This window comes from Stegodyphus dumicola, chromosome 2 (genome assembly GCF_044657685.1).
Source record: "Stegodyphus dumicola isolate Sdum_Otavi_A_Nest chromosome 2, ASM4465768v1".
Classification (NCBI taxonomy): Eukaryota; Metazoa; Arthropoda; class Arachnida; order Araneae; family Eresidae; genus Stegodyphus; species Stegodyphus dumicola.
This window is the reverse complement of record NC_140769.1, coordinates 157,372,648-157,388,490: the sequence shown is the minus strand read 5'-3', so window position 1 is coordinate 157,388,490 and position 15,843 is coordinate 157,372,648. Positions and strand designations below refer to the sequence as shown.

General features: G+C 31.4%; 1 protein-coding gene across 1 annotated transcript in view; it reads left to right on the top strand.

Moving 5' to 3' along the window:
* The window catches only part of LOC118182704 (voltage-dependent calcium channel type A subunit alpha-1-like), a 454,834-nt gene that overhangs the window by 194,625 nt on the left and 244,366 nt on the right, over window positions 1–15,843 (top strand). Inside the window, exon 7 of the mRNA XM_085811365.1 lies at window positions 12,222–12,454. Coding sequence (XP_085667491.1) covers window positions 12,222–12,454 — 233 coding nt within the window. The remainder of the gene's footprint in view (window positions 1–12,221; window positions 12,455–15,843) is intronic.

Sequence of the window (15,843 nt, the reverse complement as noted above, 5' to 3'; positions counted from 1 at the left end):
GTTAGAAACATGCTTTTAGCTGAGTTCATTCATCAGAGAAAAACTTTGCATATAAAGTTGCTTTTTTAAATGCTCCACTATGTGTTGTTTTTTATATGTTGTGTATGCGCTCAGTGATGATTACCAGATGTACACAAACATCGTTTATTCTACATCGCTCATCCACTATTTTATATTACTGTTACGATTAAAGATAAAAATAGATACATTTACAGTTACATATATAACATCTCCCTTTTTTATCAAAAATAATAATAATAGTAAAATTAAACACATTCTTTTAAATAATAAGGTTTCTTAAGAGTCCTACCAGATCGAGTAATGTAGTTATGTCCATTTGAAAAATTTGATGATACTATACCTCTTTCACTATTTGGTGACACAACACTTCTGTTAGGTTTTGAAGGACTTACAGGCACATCTAAATTTATAGTGCTCCTGCTATTCTTGGGTTCTTCTATAACTTCATTCTCATAGTTGTTTTGTATTCCAAACTCTTTCTGATTAGTGCCTTTAAGAAGATCTCTTCTGTTCCTTTCTACAATTCTTCCATCTGTTCATATATTCATAATTCTATATGAACGTGGTCTTTCTGCTTCTTCTATAATTTTCCCTCTTTCATTTAGTTTTTTCCCCTTCTCTTTTATGTAAACGTGATCTCCTATTTTCAGTGGTTTTAACGGTCTTGCATTCCTATCATAATAACTTTTTTGTAAGGTTTGCCTCTTCAGTAAGTGTTAGTTATGGTCTTTCATATCGTTTAGCTTGGACGAAATTCTCTTTTATAGGCATCAGTCCATTTACTTTTCTTCCAAACATCAATTCTGAAGGTGACTTAATTTCATCTGAAATATTAGAGTTACTATATTCCAGTAATACTAAATATGGATCCTTGTTGTCAACTACAGCTTTTTCTTGCATTCGTTTGACAGTTTGAATATGTTTTTCAATGATTCCATTAGATTGTGGGTAATTTGGACTTGAAGTTCTGGTTTCAAAATTCCATCTTCTTGCAAAGTCTTTAAATTTCCTGCAATTATATTGTGGACCATTATCCAAATATACTATTTTTGGAATACCATGTCATGCAAAAATTGATTTCAGTTGCTTTATCACTGCTACACTTGACAAATCTTCCAAATGTCCAATTTCAACGTATTTGCTAAAATAATCTTTAACTATTAGATAATCCCTTCCTTGAAAGTAAAAGAGATCTGTTCCCAATACTTCCCACGGACCATTAGATATTTCTTTAGATATAATTGGTTCTTTAGTATTAGCTTTTTGTAAACTTAAACATGTTTGACAATTCAGTATCATATCTTCAATTTCTTTCGACATTTCTGGCCAATATATTTCTCTTGCTTTGATCTTGCATTTTACTACTTCTAAGTGACCATAATGAATTCTGCTTAACATATCTTTTCGTGAACTTCTTGGTACAACAACACAGGAATTTTTAAATATTAATCCATTTGCTTCTGATAGTTCTTCTCTGAAGTTAAAATATGGCTTTGCCAGTTCTGGAACCATACATTTTTCATCTGGCCATCCAGTTTTAATTAATTTTCTTAAAACTTGTAGTTCTTCATTTTTCTCTGTTTCCAGTTGAAAAACTTCCATTTTACCGTTAGACATTGGTATACATTCTACAACCAATCCAACATGAGCTTCTATGTCTCCTTCAAAGAAATCAGATCCTTTATCAGTGAATGATCTTGATAATGCATCCACTATAAAAAGTTCTTTTCCTGGTTTATATTTTATCTCAAACTGATATGGCTGTAATCTTATACGCATTCTTTGTAGTCTTACAGGGCATTTATTTAATGGCTTTTTTAAAATTGATTCCAGTGGTTTATGGTCACTTTCCACAGTAATATATTTCCAAATATATACCGGTGAAATTTCTCACACGCAAATACAATAGCTAAAGTTTCCTTTTCAATTTGAGCATAATTCTTCTGTGTATCTGTTAATGCCTTAGATGCATATGCTACTGGTAAATTATTCTGCAGTAAGACTGCTCCTAGTCCTTGAGATGCATCTATAGATAAAACTACTGGCATTTTTATATCATAATACTGTAAAACTGATTTATTTACTAAGACATCTTTTAGTCTTCTAAATGCTTTTTCATGTGTTGCATTCCAGTTTCAGATAACTTGTTTTTTCAACAAATCTCTTAAACATGATGTCAATTCTGATACATTAGGTATAAATCTAGAAACATATGTAATCATTCCTAGGAAAGTTTCTAATTCTTTCATATTTTTTTAGGGTTTTATATCTAGAATAGCCTTAATTTTGTCTTCATCTGGTTTTAAACCAATATTAAAAAATATATGACCCATATATTTCACTTCATTCAGCCCAAATTTACATTTATTTAAATTAAATTTAACATTCTTTTCTCTGGCTCTGTCCAACAGCTTCTTTAATCTTAAATGATGCTCTTTTTTATCTTTACCCCAAACTAATAAGTCATCTATATATATTTGAACTCCTTCTAAATCATAAAAATATCAGAAAAACTTCTGGTAATGAACTTAGTCCATATGGCAACCTCAAAAAACGATATCTACCAAACAGAGTGTTAAATGTAGTAAATTCACAACTTGAATGTGACAGTTTAATTTGTTAAAATGCTTTGTTTGTATCTAAAATACTAAAGACCTTTGCATTTGTCATTTGAGATGAAATTTCTTCAAAGGTTGGTGTGTGTTAATGTTCTCTCAGTATATTTTGGTTAAGGTGCTGAGGATCTAAACACTCTCTTAAATTACCATCCTTTTTCCTTATTACCACTAATGAATTCACGAATTCTGTTGGTTGGTTAACTTTCTTTATAACACCATCTTTTTCCATTCTTGCTAATTCCTTTTTTAATGGATACACACTTACCAGTGATAGAAGTGTCAATTTTAATGTAAACAACTTTCCATCATGTTTTTGTTTAGAATATCTTTACAGATGCGGCATAGTTCTTCAAAAAAGATTTTCTTTTTTAATCTCCCATCGACTGCTCCATGTGTTGTTTTTTATATGTTGGGTATGTGCTCAGTGATGATTACCAGATGTACACAAACATTGTTTATTCTACATTGCTCATCCACTATTCTATATTACTGTTATGATTAAAGATAATAATAAGTACAGTTACAGTTACATATATAACACACTATAAAAGTATTACAAAAAACAGCATAGAATTTTTTTTCTCACATGCACCAAAAGCACGCATTACCCTTTCCTGGATTTAAAGAACTCACAGAAAGAAAGAGGGAGTAAAAATATTGACAACAAATTTTATTGGTGTCTGACTGATTGCTTGGGAACACAAAGTCTTTCAGTCAGACGCATTCAAATGTGAACAGTTCTCAGAAGATATTTGGGCAAACAGGGCCAATGGGTTTAGTTATACTACATTACGAAGATAAAAGTGGCCGCCCCCTATGTTAGAGGAAAGGTCTTTCGGTGGTGAAATCGGTCATTGTCTTCTTCAAGGGTTGGCCTCTTATCTGTTTATCTACGTCCACAAGGAAATGCCACAGAAATATGTGTTCAAAAGACCAATTTAATACTTCTAAATACTTTCGGTCTGACAGCAAGATTTAAAAAAAAAATTAAGTTGTTTTTGATATAGAAAAAAAGTACTAAGCTAATTTTTAAATTGTTTTACACAGAACCAAGTAGGAAGATAAAATTTTGTTTTCTTAATATGTATATTTTCTAAGAGATTATTTTGTGAGTAATTTTTTTGAAGTTATGAAAATCTCACCTATATGTATTTTCAAATCAGATTTATTTAATGTATATGGATATGCTAAACAAGCGCACTTTCACATATATAAAATAATTATACATACATAATAAATATAATAATCACATATATAAAATAATTAATACATACATAAAAATGAAATAAAATTTGAAAAATGCAATTTAGGAATTAGTGTATTAAAAATAATTAAAAATTTGTTGTGATCTCATTTCTTACGTTATATGCATTTATTTTAGTTTTGTAATATGCATTTATTTTATTTTATTTCGGTATATGCATTTATTAGTCTTTGTTGTCAAGTTTTGTCTGATTATTTGAATATGGCAAAGCAAACAATATCTGTCTGTCTTAAAGGATAGATTAGTTGCCATGGTGGGTTTTCTAAGTAAAACTCACTCATATCCATGTCACACATGGGAAAACTATAAAACCCAACCATGCAGACAATTTGTTTGTTTGGGTTTCAGTGCAAGTGGAACTAGTAGTAATCAGCGTTCTTAGCCAGGAAGGCCACTGGTTGGGGTCTGATAGATTTGAAAACCTGATAAATCGTATTTAATAAACATAATACTAGTAAACAAACCAGCTTTATAATACAAAAATAAAACCCTTATCTCGGACACAACAAAATCTCGATATAACACATAGTTACACTGATAAAGGAGAGTGTTATAACACTGAATTTATATACTAAACGAAATATAGATTAATTCTATATATAGAAACATTTTAGCAAATTTTGCTGGGAATGTCTAGCGGCAAAATTCTTATTATATACATCCTTATTTTAAATTCATCGCACATCTCGTGTTTCGACTTTGACCTTAAGACACATATAATCCACAAATAACTTTATTTTTTTATTTAAATTTAATAACTTTATTTCCCTATAGAAATATCTCTGGATCTTTTCAGTTATAGGATTACACGCACAAAACAATTTTCTCTATACAAATATATGCGCTAGTAAGAAAATGCACTTTCGACAGCAGCTTATGTCTATGATGGTAAAATTTTTCTAAACGTAAGAAATTTGTTGCTTAAATTAATTTTTTTCATTAAACAAGAAGCCAAATAGAATGACACATTATTAAAAATGTTTTATTGACATTCTGAAAACAAGAATATTGCTATAAAAGCAAAGAAAAAAAAAAAAAAAAAGAAACAGTATATTTCATTTAACAGGAGCCAACTTTGACACATAAACTTTTAAACACAAAATACTTTAAGCATGTTATGTAGTAATCGTTTGGTCTATTTGATTGTGGCAAAGCACTCGAGGGTTTTATACATAAGTGGAAGGATGCCTTCGTGGAGGACTTTCTAAGGGAAACTGGCTTGTGTACACATGACACATGAAAATAACAAGGAAGCATCCATGCTGCTAGCCCTTTTACCGGGATTCGAACCCCAGACAGAACTACCAGTGTTCTGTTGTGAGCTAGCTTGGGTAACGGAAAAGATCAGAATCACATAATAGATGCAAAATGATGGCCCGTATAATATGAAATTATTGCCATTTCAATAGCATAAACTGACTTTCGTGATATTGTATTTTATTTTATTTACCTCATGATAAAATACATGAGGACTATTAATATAATTGTAGTTTGACCCGAATTCAAACCCCTGTGACTGGCTCACCACATGGGCTTTTTCGTGAATTTACCTATATGTAACATGGGTACAAGATGGTTTTCCTTCGAAAGTCTGTCACGAAACATACTTTCTTTAGACAGATCGCCCTTTGCATGTTTTGTCATAATCTAACAAACCAAACTAAACCTAATCCCAAGTGAGGACTAGTACTCAGAGGAGATCTTCGGGAAGGACTTTTTAAATGAGTTGGCTTATTAGGCAGCAAAAATCCACGAAAACTGCCAGGTAGCCAGCCCATTCACCGGGATTTAAACTCGCTTCAAACTGCCAATTTCTACTAGGTCGCTGCGGGCTTTTGTTGAATCTTTATTAAAAATATTTGCAAAGTAATCGCGAACACACAGTTATTGGTTTTTAATTTGATTTGGTTTTATGTGATTATGCCAAAGCCTCGAGGGCTATCTGCCTAAGAGAAGAGATGCCTTCGTGGAGGACTTTCTAATGGACACTGGCTCGTATACACGTTACACTTGGCGAAAACCACGAAAACCCTCATGCAGCCAGCTCGTTTGTGGGATTCGAACCTCAGACCGAACTACCAGTGTTCAGCGACTTTACCAGTCGCTGGTGGGCCAAAATTATTGAGTACCAACGGATTAATTCAGTTAAGAACTTAATAACTTTCATTTGTAGTGCTGTCATCAGCATTGACATTTGGAGAGTTTTTTTCTAACGAAATTTTTTTCATATAATAAATTTAAATCGTTAGATAATTGATCCTCTGACTAATTTTTTGTGCGCAGTATATGTAAGCCTTTCATACACTAACTGTTGTACTTAACTACACTCCTTTAATTTTATGCGATTTTATACTGGTAGATTTCTTTCCAAAAAAATGCATACTTTTCCCCCTAGATTTTAAAACTATTTGTACTTGTATTTTAAATTTGAATAATAAATTTTTAAAAAATGAATATTTCTAGAAATTCTTTCAGCATATGAATTTATTCGATTTAATTGAAGTTTTCGAGTAGAATATCTTCCTTTCGACATCCAAGAAATTTTTATATGTCAGTTCGCATTTATAAGGAACACACAGCCACATATCATAGAGTAAAAAAAATCAGGCACACTTTTAACATTTCAAAATGCAAAAAGGAAGAATATACCATTAAAAACACCTGCACTTGAAATACGAAAGCAAAAACAATATTGTTTGCAACATTTTATATTTTTTCCTGTTCTTGACGAATCAGAAATTGTAATCAACTTTTAATGTATTGTATAATATATGGTTTATTAAAAAGTATGTCTTAAGTTACAATTGTTATTTTTTCCTGTTTCTTCTAAATTTTGGTAATGTACTATAACAACAAGCGGTTCGTTTGACTTTCATTTGTATAAATAACCACAAGGCAAACTGTTGTAAAACGATTTATATTCATTCCCAATCTTGCAGTCGTCTAAAATATAATACTACACACCTGCTGTCTGACAGTGATTCTTCACTCTCAAGACTCTTCCGTAAACTGTTCTTTTCAAACAGACTTCACATTCTATTAAGAGCTTTGTGTCAACTGACAGCTGCCTGCAGAAAGGTAGGGAAAAGAAGACCAGATCGCATTGTCTAAACACGTCTTGAGCAATTTGGGCCAAATTTGGGCTTTGTGTCTTAAACATTTTTCATGCGATTTGAAATTTGTGTAAACACGTCTTAAGCATTTTTAAAGGAAACTCTGAAAACGTTTAAACACGCCTTAAGCAGTTAAAGGGTTAACTTGAAGATTCACTTTGCAAAATGCTCAAAAATAGTTTTTACAATGAACATTAATTTTATTTTAGCGATCTAAACATTATTTTCTGAATATTAGCCATTTTTTATTATAAGTTTTAACTAATTTAAGCCCAGATTCCTTTGGATAATTGTATTAAGTTAATAAATACAATGGTGGAATAATTATTTAAGGTAGTCTAATCAAAAATAATTACATTCTAAAGCATATATTTTTTTATAAAGATAAATATTTATTTATGAAGTTATTCATTTCCGAGTATACAAAATTTTAATAGAAGACTAAATATAAGTAAATATTTTGTGTGAGAAATACAACTGAGCAAATTTTTATATTCAAACTAAGGTTTTAATTATATGCAAAGTAAAAAAGTATTTTTTTTTAATGCTCATTAAGTAAAATTCCTATCTGCTGCTTTTAAAAGCACAAATAAATAGGTATGTTAACAATAGGTGTATCTAAAATAAATTTTAGAAATAAAAGCGATATTTGTGGTGAAATACAATTGGTGAGGGAAAACTGTAAACCATTTTGAATACATTGAACATATGTATTAAAATATTCAATATGTATTAATTAATATTACATCTTTAATTTTTTTCATGATGTATAAAATTCTTTGAGGTAGGTAATTCTATGCATATACAGTCAAAAGTCGTTAATCCGGACTCATCGGGACTTCAGCGATTCCGGGTAATCGATTTTTCCGGATTATAGATCATCAGTTTAAATCTCGTAAGATGGCATGCAGAAATTCTAAAATTAAAAATATGAAACCGTAATTTATGAAATAAAGAACAATTATGATCTAAAGGGTATCAAAATTTACAAAAAAAAACAACTTGATATTTATTTGTTTACTTTATTAAACATTTCTTTTAATGTCAGTTGGGTACTACTTTAGTAGACGGTTGCATGGATTTCGGCGATTTTTCTTTTGGCGAGTAATACAACTTATGGTAAACCCATTGCTGAATAAGTTATTTATGGTAACCGATACTTTGTTGTCATTTTATTAAAAAAATAATGTGTTTTATTATGCATAACTTCCGTGTTTTAAATATTATTTATGGCTTCTAAATATTGAAAAATCAATTTAATTTTACATTTTTATTTGAAATAAAAATTTTGTTGTTTATAATATTTTATATAATTTTATGTTGTGGATGATATAATCAATGATGTCACCTTACTTTAAAAGTAATTGGTTTTATGAATATCTATAAATTTAATCTAATGTTTTAAACATTATTTATGGCTGTTAAATATTAAAATACAATTTAATTTTGCATTTGTTTTAAAAATGATTTTATTATGAATGATTGTTTAAATAATTTTAATTCTATGCGTGATGTAATCAGCTCCCTGATTGGTTACTGAATATTTGTGCATTATGGCACAATTTTAAAATTTTATTATTCATCCTCTTCGAATTCCTCAGATTTCAAATGGAATGGATATCTCCATTTCAAAGATGAATGTTGTTATTGGTAATTACCAAGAATTATTGGTATTGGAATAAAAAAATTGCGCTTTGAGACCTTATTTTGGCCAACCTGTCTTTCCAATCAAAGATTTATTTATAAATTGTTAATAGCGTCAGAGGAAATTTATTTTAAATTTTGAGGAAACCTCGCTAATTGCTTCTTCAATGAAGTGTGAGATATGTGTATAACAGATGAAGATGGTTAAAAGAGCCAATTCAATTATGATTTCGATTTTTTTTTTTTTTTTTTTTTTTTTTTTTTTTTTTTGTGTGTGTGTGTGTGTGTACATAAACAAGAGGTTAAATTACTCAAAAAATGTAAATACATATTTTTCTTTTATTTTATAATTGTATACTTCAATTTTTGTTAAAAAAATTAAAACACTATTTTCAAAAATTGCTGAGATAATTATTGTCACATATGTTTTAATGTTAATTATATTTTATATAACGTATTTTAAAGTATTTGAATTTAATAATATTCTAATTCTTTTAAATGTTGGTAGGATGGTTTTTAAATTCAATATTCAATTTCAGTAATATTTTAATCTAATTAAACGTTGGCACAATGTTTTTACAGCGGTGTTTTTATTCTCTTTTTTGCTTTATGAAAGTAATAATAGCCTTACTTTAGTATTTTATACTCGTAGTAAATGTATTTATTTACACTTGCCTGCCATCTTAAAAAATATTTTTAAGAAAAAATTAATCCATTACTTTTAACGATATTTATTTTTTTAAAAGTTTCTAATACTTTACTATGCGTAAAAACAGCATTTTTCAAAATGGCTGACAGTTGTAAAAATCACACCAACAATTGCGCCAACGTAAATCGCCAAAAATCCGTGCAACCGTCTACCAAAGTAGCTTCGTTTTATGTGATAATACTTTCTCTTTAATTCTATAAACAGACATAATTTCTTGTTCAGTTACAAAGTTCCGCTGTTCAAGTCCCGTAATTGCTGTGCCGAGAATACCGACTAAGTTGTCAATCGAAATTTTTTCGTTTTCACTAACCTCTCTGTCACCTTCTTCATGTCTTTATCCATTTTTTGCAGCAATTCCACTTTTTATTTGATGGACATCGAAACATACTTTCATTTTGTAGATCCTTTGGGAGCTCTAGCATCGGAAATTGTATTTCACATAATCGAAAGTTCAAGTTCACTTTTATAAAATTGCTCTTACAGTCTGCAAAAAATAATAAGCCGCATCCAATTCGAAGATTAAGGAACAACGCATTCATCAACATTAACTGAAATAGATAATTAGATAATTTTGGCTTATACCGTCCGTTATACATTAAACGCGCGCACGCGAAAACGTATTCTGCGCTTGTGCAAATGTATATGCGCAGTCGTAAAGGTCTTACGCGCACGTGTAAACGCCTATGCGCATGTGTCAACGCGGCGCAGAAAGTTTTTAGCTTTGAGGTCCAGATTATAGAGCATTCCGGATTATGGGTGTCCGAATTAACAACTTTTGACTGTACCTATAAATATGAGCACTATTAATATGTCCATAAAATGTATAATTTGGCCTCCTATGTGCTCTTGAATATTTTCTCTTTTGGAAACCTTTAAATAAATTAAATGACAAAGAGGAATGCAATTCATTTTGATAAATGTTATAGTAGTAATATTTTAGTGTACCTTAATAAATCACTTTAAATATTGTTATTTAATTTGAAAATTATTCACCACATGAGAAAACCCATGATGATGGTGAATCATATCTTGTGAAATTTTCATCTGCTATTTGTTAAATGCTACAGTATTTCAGCATTTTATGTATGAGCAGCTGTTCTTTTATCAACAGAATGAAATTTATGGTTCATAGTAAAATATTTTTAACTTGGTTTTTTCAGTTTCTCCAATTTATATGCTTAGTATTACAAGTATGTTTGTAATATTAAGCATATAAATTGGAGGAACTGCACAAGTATGTTTGTCTGTCTATTTGGAATCTAAGCGAGAAAGAATCAAATGTTTCTTGGCATAATCTGCCAAATTTTCAGTATTATGGAAGAAACCTGCCACTTTTTTTTTTTTTTTTTTTTTTTTTCCCCCCTATGTGAACTAATTGTCATTTTTATGTCCACGGTTTTTTTAGGGCTATATATTTGCTTATTTAGTTGTCAAATTAAATGTAGAGAGTACACTTTTCTCAAAAAATGTTTCACGTAATAGTTGTGTTTTCGTAAAGGTTAAGATGCTCCTCTTACCGCTTAATCGATGTCAGTTCTTCTGCCAAACAGTAAACAAATTGCTATTCTGTAACAAAAAGTATTTTGAAACCATCAAATCATTTGTCAAAATGCCTACTTTTTTTTCACTTGCAGCTTTTCACATTGCACATCCAAATGCTTTCATTGATGCATAGTTTTATTTAATTGCCATTTTTGCATCTTTGAATACAAGGTGAAATGATCTTTTTTTTTGGGGGGGGGGAAGAATATAACATCTTCATTGTTTTGTAAATTAAGCATTTAAAACATTTAAAAAAATACATAAACATATGGAATACTCAGAGCTCTCCTTATGATGAGAGAATTATATATGATCATGAATAAGTAACATTTATATAAAAAAGTCTGCATGATAACATGTAGTTTACTCAGAGCTCACTGTTGGCCATTTAATGAAGGTTTGTGTGGGATATTTATTGATAACCTTGGTGCCATTTACAAAATGGGAGCCATAATAATAAGGAAGTAGGAAATAAAGTTTTGATTCGTGTTCATCCTTACTTTTGGTTTAGGAAATTAATAATGCAAATGACATGCAAAAATTATATAACTGTAAAAGTTTTATATAATGTTCAATAAATTCTTTGAGTAACATTAAAAAATCATGCTGGACAAGTTATATGTATTAAGATTAGCACTCTGAAAAACTAATCATAAATAAATAGGTGTATAATAAAGACTTAAATAATGTGCATTTATTTCCTGGTTTTTCCATACTGTTCCTGATTAACTTATATCATAGTTTATATAATTTTTCATATTAAGAGTTTATTATTATATTTGGTAGTTATGATATTGCCAGTATAGTACTTACCATTATTAATATATTTTTAAAATGATAAGAATTTCAGTAAAAGATCACTGTCCAAAAAATTAATAAAATGAAATAAAACTTTTTATTTAGTAAATGAAATTAAAAAGGTGATTCATATATATTTTTCTCTACTGATCTCAAATTTTTTATGCAACTTTTCCATCATTGAAAGTTTGAGTAATTGCTTAAAGAAAGGTAACAAGAATGGTAAATAGGAAAAAAAAAAAAAAAAAAAAAAAAAAAAAAAAAAAAACACTTCTATTATAAAAAATATATATATATAGTTCTGAAGATGATTGGGGGGAATAGGCTGATATCATTTTTGTAGTCAGCTCATAAATATAAATGAGTTAGCTTAAATTATATTTTTTAACAAATCGCTACTCCAATATAATTATTAATATTTCTCTGTATGACTGTTTCACATAATCTTATCTTTAAACTAATGGTGCATGTGATATTGTGATAAACTACATTGTTTATTTTGATATTTTCAGGTGAAATTGTCACTGAGGGGGATCAAACAACCCCTTGCTATTTCGTAGGTAATCAATCAGACGCCGAAAAAGCGCCTACTGGTGCTTACCTCTGTAATCTTTCTGAATCAAATTGCACAGAGGGGTGGATAGGACCCAATTTTGGAATCACTAGCTTTGATAATATTTGTTTTGCCATGTTGACAGTTTTTCAGTGCATCACCATGGAAGGCTGGACAGCCATTTTATATTGGGTGAGTTGTGATGCATTTAATTTAATGATAGTCTAATTAATTAATTGCAAAAAGAGTTAACTTCAGATTTGTCTCAATTATGAGCATGAATTCTTTCTTAGCATTTTTCATTGATTATATGGTGTTAGTAAGCAGATAAGTTCACATTTAAAAGAGTTGTAATTAATAAAGATTACTTTCAACTTTAAGAACTTCATTAACTTCCACATTTCATTAAATTCATAACATTTGTTTCATTACAATAGTTAAATTCTACATTTTACTAGATTTAACTTTTTGAAATTAAATCTCTCTTAGTCCTAATTTATAGATCAATTTTGTATATGTCTTTAATTACTTAATATTGTTTCTTTTAGTCTTTCTTCGGGTAAGGAATACAGGATGTCACATCAAGACCGCTCAAACTCTTGGAAGTCAGCTTTCTCGCTAGGAATTAAGTGTATGGCTCATAGTTTCTGAGATAAATGTGAAAGAAAAAGTATGATGTTATTTCTGATGAAGGAAAACAAAACCTGTATTGGAAAATGAACATCTGTATTTGCATATGTTTAATAGGAAGACGTTGAAAATGCCCACCATATAGATTAAGACATGCATGCACTTGCTGTGGATTGGCATCGTCATTTGAATCATTTTTAAAAGGCTGCATCTAGGAGCTGCCAATAATTTTCGCACGGTGATAATGTATTTTGTTTATGAATATTACAACATGTATTTTATCTTCGGCCAGTATAATGGTAATACCTTATGAACTACTCGGGAGTATGGGCAGACTATCCCTCACATCATCCTCCCGATGCCGAAGTCATCCGCAAGTTGGATGACAAACTGAGAAATACTGGAAGCATCCATCTAACACACAATTTTCACAATGTGGGGGAAGAATGCATGGTAGGCTTACACCAGAACAGGAAGATGCAATACTGCATAACTCTCGAGTTGAGCAGAAACTCTCAAAATGAGCACTAGCCAGGAAGCTGAATGCAAGTAGCAATAGTGTGCACTGACTATTAGAGAAGCTATAACCATTTGGCTACACAACCGTACAAAGTCTACATTCAGATGACTTTCAGTTATGCATTGACTTCTGTAAATAGCTATTGCAACAACATGAAGCTGATAATGCTTTCATTGCATATGTGTGATAGACAGATGAAGCATGCTTCATATATGAGGGAGTTTCCAACTGTCAAAACAGTCATGTATAGTCAGAATCTAATCCTCATGCAGTACACCTGCAGAAACATCAGGTCTGCTGGTCTATAAATGTGTGGGCTGGAATAATAAATGTTAGGCAGTCACATGACTGGACCATATCTGCTCTCTGAATGGCTCACATAACATTTATACTTGGTATTTCTCAGTGATGTATTAACCAATATCGTAGATGACATAGCCTTAGTGGCAGTATATGACCTGTGGTTCCAGTATGATAGAGATCTGGCACATTTCAGTGCTTCTATCTGGTATTGGCTGGATATGGAATGCCCTAGCCACTGGATTAGACGTGGGGTCCGGTTCTATGGCTGCCATGATGATCAGATCCGACACGTTTGGATTTTTTCATATGGAGCCATCCGAAGGAATTGGTGACTTAGTTACTCATCTTGATGCTGCATATACTTTGGTAGACACTGCGCTGTTGCAACATGTGCATCAGCCATTCTTCGGCATGGATATCATGGTTTGATATGAAGGGTAAATATGACGTCTTCCTACCAATGTTCATGTTTCCATTAAAGTTTTTACCTTGCATAGGGTATGATGTCATACTTATCTTTCACATTTATCTTGAAAACTATAGGTTGTACGGGTGCAGTTCTTCGGGCATTTTTTATGTATGCCAAGCGAGGAATGGCCGTCCATGTTTGCATGGTCTTGACAGGACACCCTATATATTGCCACTCATAAACAAAATATGAAATGTTTGCTTAATTAAATGCTTGTTAAGATTTTAATACTGTACAAAGTCTGAAATCCAGACTCTTCAGGACTTCGGGGATTGCGGATTTGGAATTTTTCCGGAAATTAGATAATCAGTTTAAATCTAGTAAAATGGCATGTAGAAATTATAAAATTAAAAATATGAAATCGTGATTTATGAAATAATGAAATATGCATGATCTAAAGGGTATCAAAATTTACAAAAAAAAAAAAAAAAAAAAAAAAAAAGCTTAATATTTATTTGTTTACCTTATTAAATATTTCTTTCAATGCAAGTTGTTTAAGTTGCTCCATTTTTTCTGCTAATATTTTCTCTTTCATTCTGCAGACAGACATAATTTCTTGTTTAGTTACATTGTTGAAGTCCTGTAATTGCCGTTTCGAAAATTCCGACTAACTTTTCAATCAAAATTTTCTCGTTTTCAGTAACTTTATAAGGTATTTCTCCCACTTTCCTAGCGTCCTTCGTGGTGTAGTGGTTCTGCACGCTAAGCCGGTATTCCAGAGATCCGTGGTTCGATTCCCGGTGAAGGCGTCGCTAATTTTTCTTCTCTCTGGCTTCAAAAAAATCCTAATGTCTCTACAAGTGGTGCTCGAGCTAAAAAAGGGTTGTGGATGATGATTCTCCGCACCCAGGATTTGGCGACTAGGTCCCCTAAAACCCTAGTCCCCCTTTAAAAAGGGGAGTATATAAGGTATTTCTCCCACTTTCCTAGTGTCCTTCGTGGTGTAGTGGTTCTGCATGCTGGGCCGGTATTCCAGAGGTCCGTGGTTCGATTCCTGGCGAAGGTGTCACTAATTTTTCCTCTCTCTGGCTTCAAAAAAATCCTAATGTCTCTACAAGTGGTGCTCGAACTAAAAAAGGGTTGTGGATGATGATTCTCCGCACCCAGGATTTGGCGACTAGGTCCCCTAAAACCCTAGTCGCCCTTTAAAAAGGGGAGTATATAAGGTATTTCTCCCACTTTCCTAGCATCCTTCGTGGTGTAGTGGTTCTGCACGCTGGGCCGGTATTCCAGAGGTCCGTGGTTCGATTCCCGGCGAAGGTGTCGCTAATTTTTCCTCTCTCTGGCTTCCAAAAAATCCTGATGCCTCTACAACTTCTCTGTCGCTTTCTGCCCTATCGGTAGTGGTATTTTCTGGATCTAGAACCAAACTACAGATTTCTCCATTCATAATTGAGAAGCAATGTCATCACAATGAAAAACTTCTTTTATATCATCTTCATTTATTACCGCTTCTCCACATTTCTTGACAAAATCCATTAATTGGAAAATTTCACCTTTGTTTTGCAATATCCGAAAACCTTTAAAATTAGCGACTATCATCATCAAATTTAGCTATCCTTCACTATACATATTTGGCTATGCATCATGAGCTTGACGACTAACCACAAGTTGTTCCGTTAAATTTTATCTCACTTCTATCGCGCACTGAGACAATTA